The sequence below is a fragment of the Bufo gargarizans genome, chromosome 6 (genome assembly GCF_014858855.1).
Source record: "Bufo gargarizans isolate SCDJY-AF-19 chromosome 6, ASM1485885v1, whole genome shotgun sequence".
Taxonomy (NCBI): domain Eukaryota; kingdom Metazoa; phylum Chordata; class Amphibia; order Anura; family Bufonidae; genus Bufo; species Bufo gargarizans.
In genome coordinates this window covers 7,115,192-7,140,508 of record NC_058085.1, presented here as the reverse complement: position 1 = coordinate 7,140,508, position 25,317 = coordinate 7,115,192, and the positions used below count along the sequence as shown (strand labels likewise).

Sequence of the window (25,317 nt, the reverse complement as noted above, 5' to 3'; positions counted from 1 at the left end):
TATATGATTTTTAGGGTCACCGGGGATGGTAATATGATTTTTGGGGTCACTGGGGATGGTGATGTCCAGGATTTGTCGGGTCACCTGGGTTGGCGTCTGGACTGGCCCTGTCGCCCTCTGTCTGGTCCACCTGGTGGTTTTGCTGGTTGTTTCCTGCATAGAATGAAATGCACATTACGGTCGTATAACGCCCCATGGATCACTTCAGATCTGCCTCCAGGACTACTGCCCCCAGCATCCTCATACCTGGGCTTTCCTCCGCTGTCTTCAGTATGTGGAGCTCATACTCATTTTCAACCTTACCTGTTAGACAAATAATAGGGTCACACAGGTAAACAGGCCGACTGCAGGGTACCAGGGATGCAGAAGTATCAGCAGTATTGTGAGTGCAGCTCTGGATGTGACCGGTGTATAACACATGATATATGTGCAGTATGGTGAGTGCAGCTCTGGATGTGACTGGTGTATACCACATGATATATGTGCAGTATGGTGACTGCAGCTCTGGATGTGACTGGTGTATACCACATGATATATGTGCAGTATGGTGAGTGCAGCTCTGGATGTGACTGGTGTATACCACATGATATATAAGCAGTATGGTGACTGCAGCTCTAGATGTGACTGGTGTATAACACATGATATATGAGCAGTATTGTGAGTGCAGCTCTGGATGTGACCGGTGTATAACACATGATATATGAGCAGTATGGTGAGTGCAGCTCTGGATGTGACCGGTGTATAACACATGATATATGAGCAGTATGGTGAGTGCAGCTCTGGATGTGACTGGTGTATACCACATGATATATGTGCAGTATGGTGAGTGCAGCTCTGGATGTGACCGGTGTATACCACATGATATATGTGCAGTATGGTGAGTGCAGCTCTGGATGTGACCGGTGTATAACACATGATATATGAGCAGTATGGTGAGTGCAGCTCTGGATGTGACTGGTGTATACCACATGATATATGTGCAGTATGGTGAGTGCAGCTCTGGATGTGACTGGTGTATACCACATGATATATGTGCAGTATGGTGAGTGCAGCTCTGGATGTGACTGGTGTTTACCACATGATATATAAGCAGTATGGTGACTGCAGCTCTAGATGTGACTGGTGTATAACACATGATATATGAGCAGTATTGTGAGTGCAGCTCTGGATGTGACCGGTGTATAACACATGATATATGAGCAGTATGGTGAGTGCAGCTCTGGATGTGACCGGTGTATAACACATGATATATGAGCAGTATGGTGAGTGCAGCTCTGGATGTGACTGGTGTATAACACATGATATATGAGCAGTATGGTGAGTGCAGCTCTGGATGTGACCGGTGTATAACACATGATATATGTGCAGTATGGTGAGTGCAGCTCTGGATGTGACCGGTGTATACCACATGATATATGTGCAGTATGGTGAGTGCAGCTCTGGATGTGACTGGTGTATAACACATGATATATGAGCAGTATGCTGAGTGCAGCTCTGGATGTGACCGGTGTATACCACATGATATATGAGCAGTATGGTGAGTGCAGCTCTGGATGTGACCGGTGTATACCACATGATATATGAGCAGTATGCTGAGTGCAGCTCTGGATGTGACCGGTGTATAACACATGATATATGAGCAGTATGGTGAGTGCAGCTCTGCATGTGACCGCAGCTTATTGGCTGATTTACCGTAGTGCGGCTCCCCCGCTTTCATTTCCACCGCCGGCTTCTCCTTTGTTGTGGTCACAGGTTTTGAGGATCTGGTGAACAGAGAGAGGAGACCATGAGAAGATGAAGAGGGACCCCGACCAGAGGATGCAGGCGGCCATGATGGCGTGCGTCCTACCTGCTCTTTGCTGAGGAAATGTCTTTTCCTGCAAGAAGAAAACAAGAAGATGAAGCTTGAAGGATTTCCACGTCCGGCCAGACACGTGTATCACTAGTAAGGGCAGCTGCACCAGGGCCCTCAGGGGCCCTCAGGGGCCATACAAACTGTCTCTTGCTGCTGGACTCATACATTACACAGACCCTGCAGACTTCACTGTATGTCTGAGCTGGTTTGTGGTTAGCTGATGATCCAGGGTCTGTCTCAACCACAGAAGTAAGGGGTCCTGCAGCCTTCAGTACAGGGAGATGACCCTTCATTGCTCTAGACCCCCAGGGATGCTATGATTTACTACTATACTCTAGACCACCAGGGATGCTATGATCTACCACTATACTCTAGACCACCAGGGATGCTATGATCTACCACTATACTCTAGACCACCAGGGATGCTATGATCTACCACTATACTCTAGACCACCAGGGATGCTATGATCTACCACTATACTTTAGACCCCCAGGGATGCTATGATCTACCACTATACTCTAGACCACTAGGGATGCTATGATCTACCACTATACTCTAGACCACCAGGGATGCTATGATCTACCACTATACTCTAGACCCCCAGGGATGCTATGATCTACCACTATACTCTAGACCACTAGGGATGCTATGATCTACCACTATACTCTAGACCACCAGGGATGCTATGATCTACCACTATACTCTAGACCACTAGGGATGCTATGATCTACCACTATACTCTAGACCACCAGGGATGCTATGATCTACCACTATACTCTAGACCACTAGGGATGCTATGATCTATCACTATACTCTAGACCACTAGGGATGCTATGATCTACCACTATACACTGACCACCAGGGATGCTATGATTTACCACTATACTCTAGACCACTAGGGATGCTATGATTTACCACTATACTCTAGGCCACCAGGGATGCTATGATCTGCCACTATACTCTAGACCACCAGGGATGCTATGATTTACCACTATACTCTAGACCACCAGGGATGCTATGATCTACCACTATACTCTAGACCACCAGGGATGCTATGATCTGCCACTATACTCTAGACCACCAGGGATGCTATGATCTGCCACTATACTCTAGACCACCAGGGATGCTATGATCTGCCACTATACTCTAGACCACCAGGGATGCTATGATCTACCACTATACTCTAGACCACCAGGGATGCTATGATCTGCCACTATACTCTAGACCACCAGGGATGCTATGATCTGCCACTATACTCTAGACCACCAGGGATGCTATGATTTACCACTATACTCTAGAATACCAGGGATGCTATAATTTAGTTTTACACTATTACAGACCACCATGGGTGTTATTATTTACTCTATACTACCTTAGACCACCTGGGCTATTATAATTTACCCCTATACTAGTGTAGACCACCGGGTATTTTACTACTCTAGACCACTAGGGCTGTTATCATTTACCCCTATACTACCCTGGATACCAGAGATGTTATGTTTAACCCCTTCTCTGCCTCAGACCACCAGAGATGTTAATACTAACTACTTCACTGCCCTAGACCACAAGGGATAATAGCATTAATCCTTTCAGTACCTGAGACCACCAGGCATGATAATATTACCCCGTTACTGCCCTAGTCCACCAGATAACTGAGATCTTTCCATGAACGCGGCGCTGTGCCACGTGATTCGCACGCCCTCTCTGGACATGACGCAAATGCCAACATCCTAACTGTATCTAGAATAAATATTTGCCCCCCGCAGCTTTTACCCTTCCTCTTCTTGTCCGTGTGCATGTAGGCGCAGATGGCAATGGCGGCTAGGATGATCAGCAAGACAAACGTTCCGATAACCGCCTTCTTCCACGTGGCGAGGACCGCTAAAACAAAAAAACACTCCGTTCAGCCAGGGACCTGAATGGGGATCCCCGTCTCTTAACTCAGATATATCTAATGGGGTTTTCCACACAACCAGCAGCTTTGGATGTGAGTAGAGCATAAGATGTGTGCCCCTGTACCCCGCCCATTTGCAGATTTCTGACCTCTGACGTCTGTAAAGCCGCTCCTGACCTCCTTGAGCGCCCGGTTAGATGCCACGCAGAAATAGGCGCCGTCCTCATTCTTGCTGAAGGGGTGCACTTGGTGGGAGGCGTGCAGCTGCTTCGCTTCGGTCACGTTCCGCAGAAGGATCTCGCTTCCTCTCTTTCTATAGAAGAGGAAGGTGATTGGCAGCGTCCCGTCCTCTGCCTGGCAAATCAGGGAGAGTTCGGCGCCCTCCTCCACGTCGCCGTTGGGCTGGATGATGGTCAGCTCTACGCTGCTGATAGGGACTGCGGGAGAAGAGGAAAGATGGAGGGTGTCTGCTCCAATCACAGCCTAAGCTGGTTCACATTTTACCACTTGTCATAGCACCGCATATTAGAATTATGTATGCAGCTTTGGATGTGACTAGAGCACAAGATGTGTACGTGTGCCATCGTTTCTCCACCCCATCGCGCCCACTGCACGTCCTTACCCACCTCTCCCTGTACAATGGTTACTTACTGATGACGGTGACATTCACGGTATTGCTGTACATCGTGCTATTCCCAGTATTGCGGTTGATCGCCCGGCACCTGAATTGCCCGTGGTCATGTGACCTGGAGGAATTCACTAGAAATCGGGCCCCCATGTGTCCATATACCGTCTTTGTCTCCAGGACATCGTTCCCCAGGAGCAAGGTATACATTATGGGCGGTGTCCCGGACTCGCAGCGACAAGTCAGCTCCAGGGGGTCACCAAGGACCGCCGACTTGTTGCTCCTCATAATGTGAGTCAGTACGGGGTTAATTACCGGAGCTAAAAGAAAAATATAAAAAAAAATATAAAAAATATAAAAAATATAATGTGATATATATAACACACCAGAATTCAAGCAGCGCTAAATATATCCAAAGAAAACTAGCATGCGAGCAGCCGTGGAATTCTGCAGCACGCCCCTCGTTTATTCACCAGACAGGGCGACGTTTCAGTCCTGACAGACTCCTATGGTCTCTACCAGGGGGGAGGTGTTCCTGTGGTCCGCAGTGCGTAGCCCGCACATCCCCCCACACGGAAACACGTACACAGTGCGCCGCCCGCACTTTACACCTGACAACCTAACCCAAAAAATAACCACCCCCGAGGGGCATCGATAACGCAACTGATGACGTCTCAAGTCGTTGCCCAGTGTCTACGTTTTCCACACTGGACATATCCAACTGGCGACATCTTCCCTAATTTTGTTACTTCTAAAGAACTATCTAACCTCCGAAAATGGGAAAGAAGTATCTACTGGTATCTGACTGGAAGATGTTGCGGGTCGGTGACGGCAGAGTGTTCGGAATTCCTAACAGAACACAGAGAAGAGGGGGAAGCGACCCGTGAAACACCTCGGATACACGACCATGGTTTATAGTCAACATAGCAATGTAAAAATCCACTCTGCGTTACGCCTCTTTAAGGCCTTCATACGATCGCCCCCTTGCGCGAGACCGGAATGTGATCTATAAACTGCAAACCTCGAATGGTCTCCTGAATGTCCACCTCTACAAAGTGTTTAGACACCGGCAAGTCTTTACGGTTTTTCGAATAGTAGATCGATTTTGGTTCCATCTTGTTTTCAAGATGGAACCAGATCAGTAGGAGTTTCTTGTTTTCAAGATGGAACCAGATCAGTAGGAGTTTCTTGTTTTCAAGATGGAACCAGATCAGGAGGAGTTTCTTGTTTTCAAGATGGAACCAGATCAGGAGGAGTTTCTTGTTTTTAAGATGGAACCAGATCAGGAGGAGTTTCTTGTTTTCAAGATGGAACCAGATCAGGAGGAGTTTCTTGTTTTCAAGATGGAACCAGATCAGGAGGAGTTTTCAAGATGGAACCAGATCAGGAGGAGTTTTCAAGATGGAACCAGATCAGGAGGAGTTTCTTGTTTTCAAGATGGAACCAGATCAGGAGGAGTTTCTTGTTTTCAAGATGGAACCAGATCAGGAGTTTCTCCAACATAGAAGATAGAACGAGGACAGCATAAAACCTATTCTGTGTGTGGAGCCACAAGTCCAGGAGAGCTCCATTCTCTATCTCACACCTGTATTAGGCGGTATAAAGCGGTCACTGGTAATTGCCCGATCTTCTAGGCGTTAAATAAGACCGCACTGATCTGTCCACCGATAGTCTTTGCCGAGGTGGCTGTCAAGAGAAGCCGTTATGTGGTGATATCTGTGGTGTTCTTACTCACTTCACTATCACTACCCCTTCTTGACATCTGCTCATTCAGTAGTTGGGATATGGAAGGACTTGCTTCACTCTCTCCAGTGTCGCTGGTTACACACGATCTGGAAAGTCCTCGATTTACAGTTACCGATCATTTGATCAATGGCCACTTCTAATCATGCGTTATCATTGACTACTCTTTTTGCCCTCAATAGATGACCATATGGCAAAGATTTGAACATATCCCTAGGAGGTCATATCTCAACATTGTGTTTTTGTCCGTGGGCTTATTAAATAATTCAGTGGTCACTATTTTGTCCCTCACAGATATCTCCACATCCCAAAAATGTATGTGTTCACAAGAACATTCTAGAGTTAACTGAATACTAGAATCGATGTTAATCAAAAATGTATGAAATGAATGTAAATCCAACTCAGATTCTGTCCAATTCATAAAAACATCATCTATGTATCGCCCCCACCTGAGGACACGCCTAAAGCGGTGGCACGCATAGATTAATGTCTCCTCCATGTCAGTGACCACCATGTTGGCATTTGTTGGGGCCATGTTGGACCCCATGGCGGTCCCCTAGATTTACATAAATTTTTTTTTAAAAAAATCACATGCAAAAAGAAAATTGCGTGTAAGACCAAATGCAGAAATGAAATGAAATGCAGAAGATTCTTAAAGTAAATACAGCGTAGAAACTTACTAAAAATACTGTACGTCTCAAATTGTTGTTGCTGATTTACATAACTATTTTTTACACAGAAAAAAATCCACTTGACGCGCAGGCAGAAAGCGGAACAGATACCATAAAAAACAGAAGTAAGAACGCTCGGAAAAAGAAGACGCCTCCCAACAACAAACCGTGGCAAATGCTTCTTCACATGTTCTCACTGACACACGAGGGACAGTCTTGGAAAAAGGACTTGGTCTTTGCCCCACTGGTGACACCAATTGGTTTTGGGAGGTAATAACATAGGGAAGATGTCGCCGGTCGGATATGTCCGGTGTGGAAAACGCAGACACTGGGTGACGACCTGAGACGTCCTCAGGCGCGTTATCGATTCCCCTCGGGGGTGGCACAATTCGGTGATAATTCCTTTTTACTACACTTCAGAACACCATTTTATTTTTTGGGTTAGGTTGTCAGGTGTAAAGTGCGGGCAGCGCAGCTCTCTGTGCACGTTTTTCCGTGTGTGGGGGGATGTGCGGGCTACGGTGGTAACAGTATAGGGGTGCACTGCGGAGCACAGGAACACCATCCCCCCGGCTTTATCTTTATACAGCCGGCTCTGGTGATATTACGTTCGGTTTACCCCAAGATCGCCGCATTTGTTTCAGAATGGACCTTTCCTGTTACAGGCGTCAAAATTCTGCTACTCATCAGCAAAAATAGTAAGTTTAGTTATACTGCGAGTACTGGTTCATTAATTATACTGCGAGTATTGGGTCATTAGTTATCCTGCGAGTATTGGGTCATTAGTTATCCTGCGAGTATTGGGTCATTAGTTATCCTGCGAGTATTGGGTCATTAGTTATCCTGCGAGTACTGGGTCATTAGTTATCCTGCGAGTACTGGGTCATTAGTTATCCTGCGAGTACTGGGTCATTAGTTATCCTGCGAGTACTGGTTCATTAGTTATACTGCGAGTACTGGTTCATTAGTTATACTGCGAGTACTGGTTCATTAGTTATACTGCGAGTACTGGTTCATTAGTTATACTGCGAGTACTGGTTCATTAGTTATACTGCGAGTACTGGTTCATTAGTTATACTGCGAGTAATGGTTCATTAGTTATACTGCGAGTACTGGTTCATTAGTTATACTGCGAGTACTGGTTCATTAGTTATACTGCGAGTACTGGTTCATTAGTTATACTGCGAGTACTGGTTCATTAGTTATACTGCGAGTACTGGTTCATTAGTTATACTGCGAGTACTGGTTCATTAGTTATACTGCGAGTACTGGTTCATTAGTTATACTGCGAGTACTGGTTCATTAGTTATCCTGCGAGTATTGGATCATTAGTTATACTGCGAGTACTGGTTCATTAGTTATACTGTGAGTATTGGGTCATTAGTTATCCTGCGAGTATTGGATCATTAGTTATACTGCGAGTACTGGTTCATTAGTTATACTGCGAGTACTGGTTCATTAGTTATACTGTGAGTATCGGATCATTAGTTATACTGCGAGTATCGGCTCATTAGTTATACTGCGAGTATTGGGTCATTAGTTATACTGCGAGTATTGGGTCATTAGTTATACTGCGAGTATTGGGTCATTAGTTATACTGTGAGTGCTGCGTCATTAGTTATACTGCGAGTACTGGTTTATACTGTGAGTACTGGTTCATTAGTTATACTGTGAGAATTGGATCATTAGTTATACTGCGAGTACTGGCTCATTAGTTATACTGCGAGTATTGGGTCATTAGTTATACTGCGAGTATTGGCTCATTAGTTATACTGCGAGTATTGGCTCATTAGTTATACTGCGAGTATTGGCTCATTAGTTATACTGCGAGTATTGGGTCATTAGTTATACTGCGAGAATAGTTATACTGCGAGTACTGGCTCATTAGACATACTGCGAGTATTGGATCATTAGTTATACTGTGAGTACTGCGTCATTAGTTATACTGCGAGTACTGGTTTATACTGTGAGTACTGGTTCATTAGTTATACTGTGAGAATTGGATCATTAGTTATACTGCGAGTACTGGCTCATTAGTTATACTGCGAGTATTGGGTCATTAGTTATACTGAGAGTACTGGCTCATTAGTTATACTGCGAGTATTGGGTCATTAGTTATACTGCGAGAATTGGGTCATTAGTTATACTGCGAGTACTGGCTCATTAGACATACTGTGAGTATTGGATCATTAGTTATACTGTGAGTACTGCGTCATTAGTTATACTGCGAGTACTGGGTCATTAGTTATACTGCGAGTACTGGTTCATTAGTTATACTGCGAGTATTGGGTCATTAGTTATACTGCGAGTACTGGCTCATTAGTTATCCTGCGAGTATTGGGTCATTAGTTATCCTGCGAGTATTGGGTCATTAGTTATCCTGCGAGTATTGGGTCATTAGTTATCCTGCGAGTATTGGGTCATTAGTTATCCTGCGAGTATTGGGTCATTAGTTATCCTGCGAGTATTGGGTCATAGTTATCCTGCGAGTATTGGGTCATTAGTTATCCTGCGAGTATTGGGTCATTAGTTATCATGCGAGTATTGGGTCATTAGTTATCCTGCGAGTATTGGCTCATTAGACATACTGCGAGTATTGGATCATTAGTTATACTGTGAGTACTGCGTCATTAGTTATACTGCGAGTACTGGTTTATACTGCGAGTATCGGTTCATTAGTTATACTGCGAGTACTGGCTCACTAGTTATACTGCGAGTACTGGCTCATTAGTTATACTGCGAGTACTGGCTCATTAGTTATACTGCGAGTATTGGGTCATTAGTTATACTGCGAGTACTGGCTCATTAGTTATACTGCGAGTATTGGGTCATTAGTTATACTGCGAGTACTGGATCATTAGTTATACAGCAAGTATTGGGTCATTAGTTATACTGCGAGTACTGGATCATTAGTTATACAGCAAGTATTGGGTCATTAGTTATACTGCGAGTACTGGATCATTAGTTATACAGCGAGTATTGGGTCATTAGTTATACTGCGAGTACTGGATCATTAGTTATACAGCGAGTATTGGGTCATTAGTTATACTGCGAGTACTGGATCATTAGTTATACAGCGAGTATTGGGTCATTAGTTATACTGCGAGTACTGGCTCACTAGTTATACTGCGAGTACTGGCTCATTAGTTATACTGCGAGTACTGGCTCATTAGTTATACTGCGAGTACTGGCTCATTAGTTATACTGCGAGTACTGGCTCATTAGTTATCCTGCGAGTATTGGCTCATTAGTTATACTGCGAGTACTGGCTCATTAGTTATCCTGCGAGTATTGGGTCATTAGTTATACTGCGAGTACTGGCTCATTAGACATATGCGGCGTGTGCATGTGATCCGTGCAGGACCTCAGAGTTCACTGCCGACCACACTCCGCACACTTACCGCGTGTCGTCACGTGTGAACGGAACAGGCGCAGCGCCATTAGTTTACACACAACATGGGTCGTATATCCGCAGGTTGTTACACTGATGAATATAATTAATACTTATTAATACTATTACATATAATGATGGTAGATGAAATCCCCGTGAGTGACGGTATTGATGCCGCGCTATGGTGTCTATTGTATTATATATATATACACGCCACATGGAGTCCGGTGTCTGAGCATAGTCCCAATGACAGGACTGAAACGCCGTCCTGTCTGGTGTATACGAGGGGCGTGCTGCAGAAGTAATGGTTCAGTTTCCCACTCTGCTTGCTGTTAAGTATAAAATCAGCACAAGTTTCAGCCATTGGATGATATATATATATATATAAATTTGCGCCATTCTCCTTAGTTTAGGCCTACGCCTCCTCTGAGGCCACACCCACTTTTCAAATTTGGCAAGTGAGGAAACAAATTTCGTGCAAATTTGGCGCACATCACATCGTTTACTAGACACAGGAGATTGGACGCCGGCCGTTTAATTCTGGCGCCAGCGTACTCACCATAGATCTGTATCTCCAGGGGTTCACTTATTTTCGTGATGTTGGATATGGTCACCTGGCACACGTAGGACCCGCTGTACCTCTCCTCTGCGGTCATCTCTAACCTGCCTCCACCCCTCGTGAAGCTTCTCTTTCCTCCGTTCACTAGGAATTTGTACTTCAGACTCTTCGACTCTTCGAAGGATAAAGCGGCGACGGAACATTTCAGGACTATGTAGTCGCTCTGCTTGATGTACTCATTCTTAGAGTTTCTCTCCAGCGTTAGAACGGGTCTTGGGAAGAGTTCTGAAAAGGACATCAATATCTGAAAAAGCTGAATTACAAATAGCGCTCTGGATGTGGCTGTAGGTTAATACATTGTGTAACAGCAGAGTTGTGAATGCAGCTCCGAATGTGGCTGTAGGTTCAAACATGGCGTAACAACAGAATTATGCCTTGCAGCTGTGGATGCGAGTTTAGCACAAGACAACACATAACAGCAGAATTAGGAATGCAGCTCCAGATGTGGCTGAAAGTAAAGACATGTTATAACAACAGAAATGTGAATGCAGCTCTAGATGTGGTTGGAGGTTAAGACATGATGTATCAGCTGAACAGTAAATGCAGCTCTGGATGTGGTTAAGGCCTCATGCACACGACCGTTGTTGTGTTCCGTGTCCGTTGTTCTGTTTTCCGTGATTTTCTGCGGACCCATTGAAAACTCGGAAAATGCACCGTTTGTCATCCGCGTCCGTGATCCGTGTTTCCTATCCGTCAAAAAAATAGGACCTGTCCTATTTTTTGGACGGACAGCGGTTCGCGGACCCATTCAAGTCAATGGGTCCGTGAAAAAACACGGAGGCACACAAGATTGTCATCCGCGTCCGTGATCCGTGTCCGTTTTTTTCCTATCATTTTGAAGGCAAACTTGACTTTTTTTTTTTCACTTTTCTGGTCTGGTGATCCTCCAAAAATCAAGGAAGACACACGGAAGAAAAAACGAACACGGAACAACGGAACCCCGTTTTGCGGACCGTGAAAAAAATACTGTCGTGTGCATGAGGCCTTAGGCATAAGACACAATGTAACAGCATCGTTTTGAATGCAGCTCTGAAAGAGGTTGGAGGTTAAGACAAAATGTAACAGCAGAATAGTGAATGCAGCTCCGGATGTACAGTTGGTGGATATAATGTGCTGTAACAGCAGAATTGTGAATGCAGCAGCTCTGGATGCGTCCGGTGGATAATACATGGTGCATCAGCAGAATTGTGAATTCAGCTCTGGATGTGGCTGGTGGATATAATGTGTTGTAACAGCAGAATTGTGAATGCAGCAGCTCTGGATGCGTCCGGTGGATAAAACATGGTGCATCAGCAGAATTGTGAATTCAGCTCTGGATGTGGCTGGTGGATATAATGTGTTGTAACAGCAGAATTGTGAATGCAGCCGTGCTGTGACTGGAGGTTCAGACATGAAGTATCCTGGCTATGAGGTGAGATAATGGAGCCTGACATGATGGACTGGTGAGATGGCGGCGCTCTTTACCAGCTATGTCTATCTTGGTGCTGTTGGACTTGGAGGTTCTTTTGCTCTCCACCTTACACGTGTAGTTGCCCATGTCGTCTACAGTGGCAACTCGAAAATAGGAGAGCGTGTTTGTGGTGGAGCTGTTGATGATGTGACCGTCCTTCTGCAGGGTGAGCTTCATGTCCTGGGAACGTTTACGGCCTTCCTGAAAGGAACATTTCACCGACATGTTGTTTCCTTCCGTGAAGTTGAGCGAAGGCAAGACCTCGATTCTTGGCACAGAAAACGGAGCTGTAAAGAAAACCAAGTAGTGTCACCAGAAAATGCGCCATGTCGAGCTAACGACGGAATAATATCGACAGAGCCAATATAATATGCACTGTACTGTGCCTAAATAATACCGCCATATGGAGCTAATATAATAAACACTGAAATAATACTGACAGAGCCAATATAATATACACTGTACTGTGCCTAAATAATACCGTTATATGGAGCTAATTAATGTTTCCAGTGCCAAATTCAAAGTGGCATGTAGACCTAATATATTATGTCCAATGCCCAAATAATACCAGTATATGGAACTAATATAATACAACTAGTGCCCAAATAATACGGGCATGTAGAGCTAATATAATATGTCCAGTGCCCGAATAATACTGACATATGCAGCTCATATTATAACTCCACACCAGGAGCCTATATAATGCCGCCAGTGTCTAAATGATACCAGCATATGGAGCTCATATAAAACAGCAGGTACCTAATACATATGGCGCTAATGTGAAGGAATATGGAGGTAATATATAATGCCGCCAGTGTCTAAATGGTATGGAGCTAATATAATACATCCTGTGCCGAAATACCAGTGTAAAGAACTAGTAAAATATGTCCGGTACCCAAATAATACTGCCATACAGCATAAGTATAGCAACAGCTCATATGGAGCTGGTCTAATATTTCCAGTGCTTATATAATACCGGCAAACAGGGACCGTATGTAATGTGCCCATATAATACTGTGATATACAGATAATGGGGGTCATTTATCAGACTGGTGTACAGTAGCACTGGCTTAGCTGCCCATAGCAACCAATCAGATTCCTCCTTTCATTTTTGACAGCTCATTTGCAAAGTGAAAGCAGGAATCTGATTGGCTGCTATGGGCAGCTAAGCCAGTCCTACTGTACACCAGTCTGATAAATGACCCCAAATACGTCTAGTGTCCAAAAATGACCGATATTGAGAGCTAATATAATATGTCCAATGCCCACATAATGCAGGCACATGGAGCCATTACAGAGGGCCTGCTATAGACAAAGTGTGGCCCCGGGCAACATTAAAGCGGGGACCCAGATGCTGAAATACTGTACCAACAGCAGTCACATTCAATCAGAGAGGGTCTGAAAGGATCCGGGGTGCAATCACCATGACATATGTTCCCTTCACACACAATAGATTTATATACTGTATATATTTATTACATAATACCGCCATACCAGGACCAAATATTACCGCCATACAGTGATTAAATGTTAACCTACAAAATGCATTATACAAAGCCCAATACTACTATACAAGGTGCAAATAATACTGCCACACCATGACAACTACCATTACCACCAGACAGTGACTGAATAATGCCGCCACACCATGACCACTACAAGGTGACTGTATAATGCCAGCTCACCATAACCTCTACTATTACCTAGGGACAGAATAATACCGCCTCACCCTGAACGCTACCATTACCACTACATATAGACTGAATAATACCTCCATATGGTTACTGAATAAAAACAACTGTACTGTACAAAGAACAAAATTACCGCCATACGGTGACCACATAGCGGTAGAGGCCAGTCGGTGATCTCCAGACCTCCAGACTGTGGCCCTCCAGCTTTTGCAAAACTACACCTTGCATCATGCTCTGATGGCCAATGGATGTCAGGGCATGATGGGAGTTGTAGTTTTGCACTAGCTGAAGAGCCACAGTTTGGAGAACATTGGGGTAAGTGATTACAGTGCAGTTACATCCAGTGACTTTCCCCATATTTTCCATCTGGCCCACACAGCCATGATGACCTCTTCCAGCCATGTGGCTCAAAATACAGATATAATGGTGCCATAACTATAGTCCCCCCAAAAAATACAGCACCCCTGAAAACAATGGTGCGCCCAACAATAGTAGCAGCAGGCCAGAAGTGTCCGATATTGTGCTCAAGACAGTAGTGGTACCTCAGCTGGTAACAGTGGACCACACAGTAGGAGTGTTACCATTAATGTTACACAGATTGCTCTCCATACCTTCATCTTGCTCCCAGGCTGCTCCCCATGACCACCTCTTTTCTCTCACAGACTGCTCCCCATGACCCTCTCATTTATAGACTGCTCCCCATGACCCTCTCATTTATAGACTGCTCCCCATGACCACCTCTTTTCTCTCAGACTGCTCTCCGTGACCCTCTCATTTACAAATGGTGCTCTTCATGTCTCTTTCTCTGTGTTACATAGATGTCTCCACACGCCCCTATCTCACACAGGCTGCTCCCCGTGACCCTTCTGTTACACAGGCTGCTCCCCGTGACCCTTCTGTTACACAGACTGCTCCCCGTGACCCTTCTGTTACACAGACTGCTCCCCGTGACCCTTCTGTTACACAGACTGCTCCCCGTGACCCTTCTGTTACACAGACTGCTCCCCGTGACCCTTCTGTTACACAGACTGCTCCCCGTGACCCTTCTGTTACACAGACTGCTCCCCGTGACCCTTCTGTTACACAGGCTGCTCCCCGTGACCCTTCTGTTACACAGTCTGCTCCCCGTGACCCTTCTGTTACACAGACTGCTCCCCGTGACCCTTCTGTTACACAGTCTGCTCCCCGTGACCCTTCTGTTACACAGGCTGCTCCCCGTGACCCTTCTGTTACACAGTCTGCTCCCCGTGACCCTTCTGTTACACAGACTGCTCCCCGTGACCCTTCTGTTACAGAGACTGCTCCCCGTGACCCTTCTGTTACACAGACTGCTCCCCGTGACCCTTCTGTTACACAGTCTGCTCCCCGTGACCCTTCTGTTACACAGACTGCTCCCCGTGACCCTTCTGTTACACAGGCTGCTCCCCGTGACCCTTCTGTTACACAGACTGCTCCCCGTGACCCTTCTGTTACACAGTCTGCTCCCCGTGATCCTTCTGTTACACAGTCTGCTCCCCGTGACCCTTCTGTTACACAGTCTGCTCCCCGTGACCCTTCTGTTACACAGTCTGCTCCCCGTGACCCTTCTGTTACAGAGACTGCTCCCCGTGACCCTTCTGTTACACAGACTGCTCCCCGTGACCCTTCTGTTACACAGACTGCTCCCCGTGACCCTTCTGTTACACAGTCTGCTCCCCGTGACCCTTCTGTTACACAGACTGCTCCCCGTGACCCTTCTGTTACAGAGACTGCTCCCCGTGACCCTTCTGTTACACAGACTGCTCCCCGTGACCCTTCTGTTACACAGACTGCTCCCCGTGACCCTTCTGTTACAGAGACTGCTCCCCGTGACCCTTCTGTTACACAGACTGCTCCCCGTGACCCCCCCATTTTCTCTCACAGACTGCTCCCCATGACTCCCTCTTTTCTCTCACAGACTGCTCCCCGTGACCCCCCATTTTCTCTCACCGACTGCTCCCCATGTTACACAAATGGCTCCCTGTTACCCCTCTATTACACAGACAGCTTTACATGGCGTCGCTATGTTAAAGAATGCCCCCCATACAACTATCACACTGACTGCTCCCCATGCCTATCTATGTTACATAGACTGTTCCTCATAATCCATTTCTCACAGAGTTTCCCATGCCTCATCTCTCACAGATTGCTCCCCATGCCCTCCTCTCTAACACGGAGTGCTCCCCATGAACCCTCTCACATAGGCTGCTGCTCATGTCTGTAGCAGGAAGCTGAACATTGTAGAGCTCTACTTCCTGTTTCATCCCTGCACTGATCCTATGGATAAGCAGGGAAGGAATAGAGAGGACTATGCAGCTGTAATTGAATAGCCACACAGTTCTCTCTATGATCAGGCAGAGAGCGAAGGGAAGAGATAGAGAGGACTATGCAGCTGTAATTGAATAGCCACACAGTTCTCTCTATGATCAGGCAGAGAGCGAAGGGAAGGAATAGAGAGGACTGTGCAACTGTAATTGAATATTCACACAGTTCTCTCTATGATCAGGCAGAGAGCACAGAGAAGGAATAGAGAGGACTGTGCAGCTGTAATTGAATAGCCACACAGTTCTCTCTATGATCGGGCAGAGAGCGAAGGGAAGAGATAGAGAGGACTGTGCAACTGTAATTGAATAGCCACACAGTTCTCTCTATGATCAGGCAGAGAGCGAAGGGAAGAGATAGAGAGGACTGTGCAGCTGCAATTAAATAGCCACACAGTTCTCTCTATGATCAGGCAGAGAGCAAAGGGAAGAGATAGAGAGGACTGTGCAGCTGTAATTGAATAGCCACACAGTTCTCTCTATGATCAGGCAGAGAGCGAAGGGAAGAGATAGAGAGGACGGTGCAGCTGTAATTGAATAGCCACACAGTTCTCTCTATGATCAGGCAGAGAGCAAAGGGAAGAGATAGAGAGGACTGTGCAGCTGTAATTGAATAGCCACACTGTTCTCTCTATGATCAGGCAGAGAGCTTCACCTATATAACAGATGTGTCCCAAGAAAACATAGCCTGCTATTTTCTTCATCAGCTGTTCATGCTTCTGGCCGCTTCTTACCCAGGAGGCTGGATGCAGTTGCAGATGCAATGTTTGAAACTGTTGACCTATCATTTCATCATGGGGATACCCAGACTTGTAAGAAACACACAGTCCCTCTGTCCCCCCACACCCTTATGTCAATTTCAGGATCTTGCAGTTGTGGTCCCCTGGAGAATACCTCTCCACAAGCTATATTTGAGTGGTGACTGTGCAAGCAGGTGACATTAGACATCCATGAGAGGCATCATACCTACCCACCACAGGGACAGTCTCCATTTTGCTAGGTGGGGAGTTCTCGCTTAGGAGGACAAGTCGGACATCGCACTGAAACTGTAAAATCTCCTCTCCTTCTTTGATCATAAAGCGGACTTCCTGGTAGTTGGTGTCGGTGGATTTTTGTTTTTCCTCCCTCTGGTTCTTGTTGATCTTGTAGAATGTGAACAGCTTGTAGGACCATTCTTCCGGAGCTTCACATCTTACGGTCACATCATCTCCTTCACTGACCGGATCCTTGGGAACATGAATGAGAGGAGGAGATAGCCCTAGCGAAGAAGGAACACATTGCATCAGTAAAAGAGAAGAAGTGCTCCACAGTCGGCCTATACGAGGACAGATCTACAGAAGGTCAGGATCATTGTGATGTTACAGGAAAACAAAGACTTTAGCATTTCACAAAAATATGAGGATGCAGATCTGGAGGGCGCTCCCCTCGTGTACTCACCGGTCACCCTTATTTTTACATCCTCACTTGTTTTTATCCTGCCAGCAACGGAGACATCACATTTGTATTGTCCAGTATGGGACACCCTGACCTTCGGGATGATGTAGGACACTTGGTCTTCAGTGGTGCTGTTTGTGTATATCTTTTTATCGTCCATATAAAAGCTGATTGTGCTGTTCAGCACGAAGTCTGTGGTCTTGGCGACTTTCACAACACATTGTAGTTCCAGCGCTTCCCCATTCTTCAGTCCAGTGGACGGCAGAGCTTTCAGCTCAACACTGTTGATTGTGAAGTCTTGATGAAGGGAGATAAAAATGGAGGGAAAAATTCAGAAGAATGAAAGCTAAAACATCCTCTTCCCCACCAGACATGGATACGTGATCTGTATACACATTGTTTTGCTTATAGAGTTTGGTGAGGCGGCTCAACCAATACGTATCCGCAGAACGGGTGCACACCCCTGCCAATTTGTAGCATAAGGCTAGGTCTGCACGACGACATTTGTCGCGCGAAATTTTGTTGCACTAATGTCGCACGACAATTTTTATAATGGCAGTCTATGGTGTCGCACTGCAACATGCGACATGCTGCGACTGCGACGCAACAGTCGCAGAAAATCAATTCGAGATGTACATGCTAGATATATGTCCGATCAAGAAGTCCCACTTGGACTGCGATATTGAACAGATATCACTTCATACAGATGGCTCCTGCTGGGGCACAATGTCCGGTCACAACTTGACTTCTAGGAGTTGATTTACCGTATGACTCCGAAAGGTCTACATCAGTTTGCATCAGATTTTATACCACAATAGTTCACTTTATAAATATATATAATTTTTTTCTCTTTTCTTTTATAGGTATAATCAATGCGATCTCCGCTGCTCCTTTGTAAGATGTTTACTTAATATCCATCAGATTATAGTAGATGGTTACCTTACCGGTACTTGTGTATGTCCGTGGGGCTCTTACACTATCGCTGCAGCCTTAATATCTGTGTATGTTGTGCTGACTTTGGCGTCCCACGTGCTCCCAGGGGGCCGGCAGGTTCAGTGATCTGCTGCCGATTGGTCGGAAGTCCGGAGCGCTCCGACTTGTCGTAAATGAATATAGTTGCATTAGATCCAATAAATTGATTATTCTGATGGTATTCTTTATACAAGTACTGTCTCCTCAAATCCAGAAGCGTCTCGAAGCTGCCTGCTCCTTCATCAGTGGTGGACAGTACTATGCTTCATCAAGTCCTATAAGAGTGGTGGACAGTACTATGCTTCATCAAGTCCTATAAGAGTGGTGGACAGTACTATGCTTCATCAAGTCCTATAAGAGTGGTGGACAGTACTATGCTTCATCAAGTCCTATAAGAGTGGTGGACAGTACTATGCTTCATCAAGTCTATAAAAGTGGTGGACAGTACTATGCTTCATCAAGTCCTATAAGAGTGGTGGACAGTACTATGCTTCATTAAGTCCTATAAGAGTGGTGGACAGTACTATGCTTCATCAAGTCTATAAAAGTGGTGGATAGTACTATGCTTCATCAAGTTCTATAAAAGTGGTGGACAGTACTATGCTTCATCAAGTCCTATAAAAGTGGTGGACAGTACTATGCTTCATCAAGTCCTATAAAAGTGGTGGACAGTACTATGCTTCATCAAGTCTATAAAAGTGGTGGACAGTACTATGCTTCATCAAGTCCTATAAGAGTGGTGGACAGTACTATGCTTCATCAAGTCCTATAAAAGTGGTGGACAGTACTATGCTTCATCAAGTCTATAAAAGTGGTGGACAGTACTATGCTTCATCAAGTCCTATAAGAGTGGTGGACAGTACTATGCTTCATCAAGTCCTATGAGAGTGGTGGACAGTACTATGCTTCATCAAGTCCTATAAGAGTGGTGGACAGTACTATGCTTCATCAAGTCTATAAAAGTGGTGGACAGTACTATGCTTCATCAAGTCCTATAAGAGTGGTGGACAGTACTATGCTTCATCAAGTCCTATGAGAGTGGTGGACAGTACTATGCTTCATCAAGTCCTATAAGAGTGGTGGACAGTACTATGCTTCATCAAGTCCTATAAAAGTGGTGGACAGTACTATGCTTCATCAAGTCCTATAAGAGTGGTGGACAGTACTATGCTTCATCAAGTCCTATAAAGTGGTGGACAGTACTATGCTTCATCAAGTCTATAAAAGTGGTGGACAGTACTATGCTTCATCAAGTCCTATAAGAGTGGTGGACAGTACTATGCTTCATCAAGTCCTATAAGAGTGGTGGACAGTACTATGCTTCATCAAGTCCTATAAGAGTGGTGGACAGTACTATGCTTCATCAAGTCCTATAAGAGTGGTGGACAGTACTATGCTTCATCAAGTCTATAAAAGTGGTGGACAGTACTATGCTTCATCAAGTCCTATAAGAGTGGTGGACAGTACTATGCTTCATCAAGTCCTATAAGAGTGGTGGACAGTACTATGCTTCATCAAGTCTATAAAAGTGGTGGATAGTACTATGCTTCATCAAGTTCTATAAAAGTGGTGGACAGTACTATGCTTCATCAAGTCCTATAAAAGTGGTGGACAGTACTATGCTTCATCAAGTCTATAAAAGTGGTGGACAGTACTATGCTTCATCAAGTCCTATAAGAGTGGTGGACAGTACTATGCTTCATCAAGTCCTATAAAAGTGGTGGACAGTACTATGCTTCATCAAGTCTATAAAAGTGGTGGACAGTACTATGCTTCATCAAGTCCTATAAGAGTGGTGGACAGTACTATGCTTCATCAAGTCCTATGAGAGTGGTGGACAGTACTATGCTTCATCAAGTCCTATAAGAGTGGTGGACAGTACTATGCTTCATCAAGTCCTATAAAAGTGGTGGACAGTACTATGCTTCATCAAGTCCTATAAGAGTGGTGGACAGTACTATGCTTCATCAAGTCCTATAAAAGTGGTGGACAGTACTATGCTTCATCAAGTCCTATACAAGTGGTGGACAGTACTATGCTTCATCAAGTCCTATAAAAGTGGTGGACAGTACTATGCTTTATCAAGTCCTATAAAAGTGGTGGACAGTACTATGCTTCATCAAGTCCTATAAAAGTGGTGGACAGTACTATGCTTCATCAAGTCCTATAAAAGTGGTGGACAGTACTATGCTTCATCAAGTCCTATAAAAGTGGTGGACAGTACTATGCTTCATCAAGTCCTATAAAAGTGGTGGACAGTACTATGCTTCATCAAGTCCTATACAAGTGGTGGACAGTACTATGCTTCATCAAGTCCTATAAAAGTGGTGGACAGTACTATGCTTCATCAAGTCCTATAAGAGTGGTGGACAGTACTATGCTTCCTCAAGTCTATAAAAGTGGTGGACAGTACACCCCGGACATACACAAGTACCGGTAAGGTAACCATCTACTATAATCTGATGGATATTAAGTAAACATCTTACAAAGGAGCAGCGGAGATCGCATTGATTATACCTATAAAAGAAAAGAGAAAAAACTGATATATATTTATAAAGTGAACTATTGTGGTATAAAATCTGATGCAAACTGATGTAGACCTTTCGGAGTCATACAGTAAATCAACTCCTAGAAGTCAAGTTGTGACCGGACATTGTGCCCCAGCAGGAGCCATCTGTATGAAGTGATATCTGTTCAATATCGCAGTCCAAGTGGGACTTGATTGGACATATATCTAACATATATTGTATATAACAGGTATATTTATTTCTTCCTAATCCTGGAGGAACACAATATATGACCATCCTATCCATCTCCTCCTGAACAATACTTTAGAACACACGGCTGTGAACGGAACATTACATTTATATCTATGATACTGAAAACATATTGCAAATGAAATACGGAGTGACGAGGAATAAGATTGTTATAGTTGATTTTAAATTACTGTCATTTTATTTTTATTTACATTTTTACCAGTAATTGTATAATTTTTATATGTAATCTAGAATAAAATAGTGTTCATCTTTTTATATGATCTGATTCCATGAAACAATAGATCAGCGAGTGCCCTCCAATCTTTATATCTCTGCATATATTATGAACATGACGAAAACACTATTGGCCATTGTTCAGCCCTTCTTATCCATCAGTCATCTCAGGTGATGTTTGACAGGAGACACGCAGAAATAGTGGACATGTCCTTCAAAGACTTCAAAAATAAGGCCTGATGTGGTAGGAGGAACCATATGAAAATCTTGAGACCAGGCCTAGATGATAACCTACAGATGTGTATCTACGTTCCTACTGTCTGCATGTGTATGATGGAAGACCGGGGCGGACTGGGAACTTAAAGTGGCCCTGGAAAAAATACTAAAGGTTTTGTAGTCGGGTCCAAACTGATGGAAAGCAGGGCCAGCAATACCATATTGTGGCCATTATATCACCCAACAGAGCCAAATACCACATTCCATCACAAAATACTAACAGCAGCACAAAATACATCCCCAAAAACTTCCAGTAGCCGGCATGAGGAGGGCTCAGGTGGCCACCTGGGCATCGGCCCACCGGGAAATTTCCCTGTAAGGTCTATGGTCAGTCCGCCCCTGATGGAGGAGATGAATGGTAGTGTATGAAGGTCTATGGCCAATCCACCCCTGATGGAGCAGATGAATGGTAGTGTCAGGCACACAATGACAGTAGTCTGTGATAATAGTCACGTCAATTGTTGACTTTTTGAAAAATGTTTTTTTTTGTTTTTTTTTTGGAGGCTAGGGTAATGGTTGCAGGAGCTACGTAGGTATAAATAGCTATATCTGTAAGGTGGGGGAGCATACAGTCATATTTTCTATGGCACCACACGTCCACACCCATCTGCCCATCCCCCCGGTGTTGGCTACATGATGTTGAGTGGGACATTACTGCTCAGATTGTACTATTTCCAGGCAGCAATGGATTGGTAACTGGCTTTGGGTGTTGAAAACCACCTGCTGTGTAGTCACATAGGCAGCTGGAAAAACAGATGAGGTCATTTTCTGTGTAATTTCCATCACATTGTGTTCTTATCTGTGTAAAATGTTGCTGCATGATCAACCCTGCCTTACCCAACGGGCCGGCGTCTAATGCAAAGAAAATATTACTCCACTCCATCACCATCTCCTCAGGGCACATGCACACGGCCAGTGCAGTTTTTGCAGTCTGCAAAACACTGATACCCACCGTGTGGGTTCCACATTTTGCGGAACAGAACGTCCTGCCCTCTATAGAACTGTCCTATCCTTGTCCGTAAAACGGACAAGAATAGGACATGTTCTATTTTTCTGTTGGGCTGCAGAACGGACATACAGATGCGGAGAGCACACGGCGTGCTGTCCGCATCTTCTGCAGCCTCCTGAAAGTGAATGGATTCATATCCGACCCGCAAAACATGCAGATCAGACGCTGAACAAAAATCTGTTTGTGTGCATGAGCCCTCAAGATAAGGTTTAGCCTACATTTCATCAAGCAGGTCTACCCTGACACCATCAACATCTCCTTAAACCCAATATGTTCTCCAACACCAACCACATCTTCTCAACACCACATCTTACCTAACACCATCCACATCTCCTTGAACAAACATCTTCACCAACATCTACTCAGGTGAACATCTTAGCCAACTCCAACCATATCTCCTCAAGCCAACATTTTACTTAACACCATCTAGATCTATTCAAGGCGACACCATCCACATCTCCTTATCCCAGTATCTTAGTCAATGCCATCAATATCTCCTCAACCCAACATCTTGACTAATACCAACCACTTTTCCCAAACCCAACATCTTAACTAGCACTATCCACATTTCCTTGACCCCACATCTTAGCCATCAACATCTACTCAATCCAACATCTTAGCCAACACCAACCCACATCTTCTCAACACAACATTTTAACTAACAACATCCATACCTCCTTGGCTCAACATCTTAGCCAATGTCATCAACATCTCCTAAACCCAACATCTCAAACAACACCATCCAAATCTCCTTGAAACATCATCTTAACCAACACTATCTATATTCCCTTGACCCAACATCTTAGCCAGCTCCATCAATCACTCCCTTTCCTTGCTTTCTAATACAGTTACTGATGTATATCAGCCCTTTGAAGACCTAAGGGATGATATACATCAGATATGTTCAATGTATGCGCTGGGAAATTCTGGCGCATTCACCTCATGTGATAAAACAGCAAAAATAAAGCTGGGGAACTCCCCAGATGGGAGACATTTATGGGACAGAAGAATCTGGCATTTTGGACCCTTTACCCTCAATGGTACTAAGTGGCAGTGGCTCCTTCTTCCTATTGAGAAGACATGCGTGCTTGGCTCAACCCCAAATGAATGTGTATGGAGGAGGTCGGGAGAAATAATAGTCAGCCGATGTAGATGTGGATGATCATCACATTAAGTCTTTCTTCTCCAGTTCTTTGATATCATCTACTTGTCTCCAAGATGTCCCCAGCTTTACCAGCCTTCTTTTATATCACATCCACCAGAAACGTGGATTGAGTGTCTTATGGCATAACTATAACATTAGAGGACAGTGCACTAACCTGCCCCCTCCAATGCCAAAAATGTATTTACTCACCGCTCGTCTGTCCTTCAATAGTCCACACTGGAAAGATAAGAGGAAAAAATAAATAAAAAATCACTACTTTTCAATAAAAAAGGAAAATCTCAGTCACATTGTAGAATTATGATGTGGTCAGCACCTACCTCCCAGCAAGGTCACTACTATAGGCAAATACATCTCCACATTGGAAAAGGGAAAAAAACCACTCAAAATCCTGGAGGAAAAAAGGCAGCAGAATCCCGAAAACGGCAGCAGAATCCCGGTTCTCGGGGCACACGATAACCTGGCAGCGGTCAGTGTGGACTGGCTACTGGAAATACAGAACAGGCAGCGAATATCTCCGCTCACAGGCAGAGCCGCAGGAAACTGGGGAAACTACACTCTTCCTGCAGAGACTCTTCCTGCCTCAGTCCTTAAGATGTGTTCATAAACAATGTGGATGATTGGGAGGTGATTACCACCCCCTCCTAATAACACAAAGGTGAGGGGTGAGCGCCACCTAGAGCTGGAAATTTATAGAAGCGGAGAGCTGGATCCAATATCTGATCACAAAGTCATTATATCAGTGATGTCATCAGCAGGGGGCGGGGCTGTGACAACCTCTCAGACAGGATATACAGGCAAGTTGTCAGCAGCAATAGATGTTCCTGTAGTATAAGGAGTGTGGATCTCATGTCTGATCACATGTCATTATATCAGTGATGTCATCAGCAGGGGGCGGGGCTGTGACTACCTCTCAGACAGGATATACAGGCAGGTTGTCAGCAGTAATAGATGTTCCTGTAGTATAAGGTGTGTGGGTCTCATGTCTGATCACATGTCATTATATCAGTGATGTCATCAGCAGGGGGCGGGGCTGTGACTACCTCTCAGACATGATATACAGGCAGGTTGTCAGCAGTAATAGATGTTCCTGTAGTATAAGGAGTGTGGATCTCATGTCTGATCACATGTCATTATATCAGTGATGTCATCAGCAGGAGGCGGGGCTGTGACTACCTCTCAGACATGATATACA

General features: G+C 44.8%; 1 protein-coding gene across 2 annotated transcripts; it reads right to left on the bottom strand.

Annotated features, from left to right (window-relative positions):
- PECAM1 (platelet and endothelial cell adhesion molecule 1) lies at positions 1-24,639 on the bottom strand. Of its 2 annotated transcripts, XM_044297384.1 has the most exons (13): positions 24,443-24,638; positions 24,315-24,341; positions 17,717-18,010; positions 17,250-17,537; positions 12,264-12,536; positions 10,740-11,024; positions 4,402-4,695; positions 3,900-4,187; positions 3,630-3,737; positions 1,850-1,877; positions 1,693-1,763; positions 247-303; positions 19-153 (listed from the first exon to the last, which is right to left on the bottom strand). In XM_044297384.1, the coding sequence occupies exons 1-13, from the start codon at positions 24,474-24,476 to the stop codon at positions 47-49; spliced, it is 2,154 nt and encodes a 717-aa protein (XP_044153319.1). In that variant the 5' UTR covers positions 24,477-24,638; the 3' UTR covers positions 19-46. The 2 variants fall into 2 exon arrangements, with proteins under 2 accessions (XP_044153320.1, XP_044153319.1); XM_044297385.1 differs by lacking the exon at positions 247-303 and having other exon boundaries at positions 1-153; positions 24,443-24,639.
- Positions 24,640-25,317: the final 678 nt, after the last annotated feature.

Excerpts from the sequence above, each read along its gene's own strand:
- PECAM1 (XM_044297384.1), bottom strand. The coding sequence starts at position 24,476 with ATGTATTTGCCTATAGTAGTGACCTTGCTGGGAG. Across the intron at positions 24,342-24,442 it reads AGTAGTGACCTTGCTGGGAG|TGTGGACTATTGAAGGACAG; the intron begins GTAGGTGCTGAC and ends TTATCTTTCCAG. Across the intron at positions 12,537-17,249 it reads GGAGACTGTCCCTGTGGTGG|CTCCGTTTTCTGTGCCAAGA; the intron begins GTAGGTATGATG and ends TTTTCTTTACAG.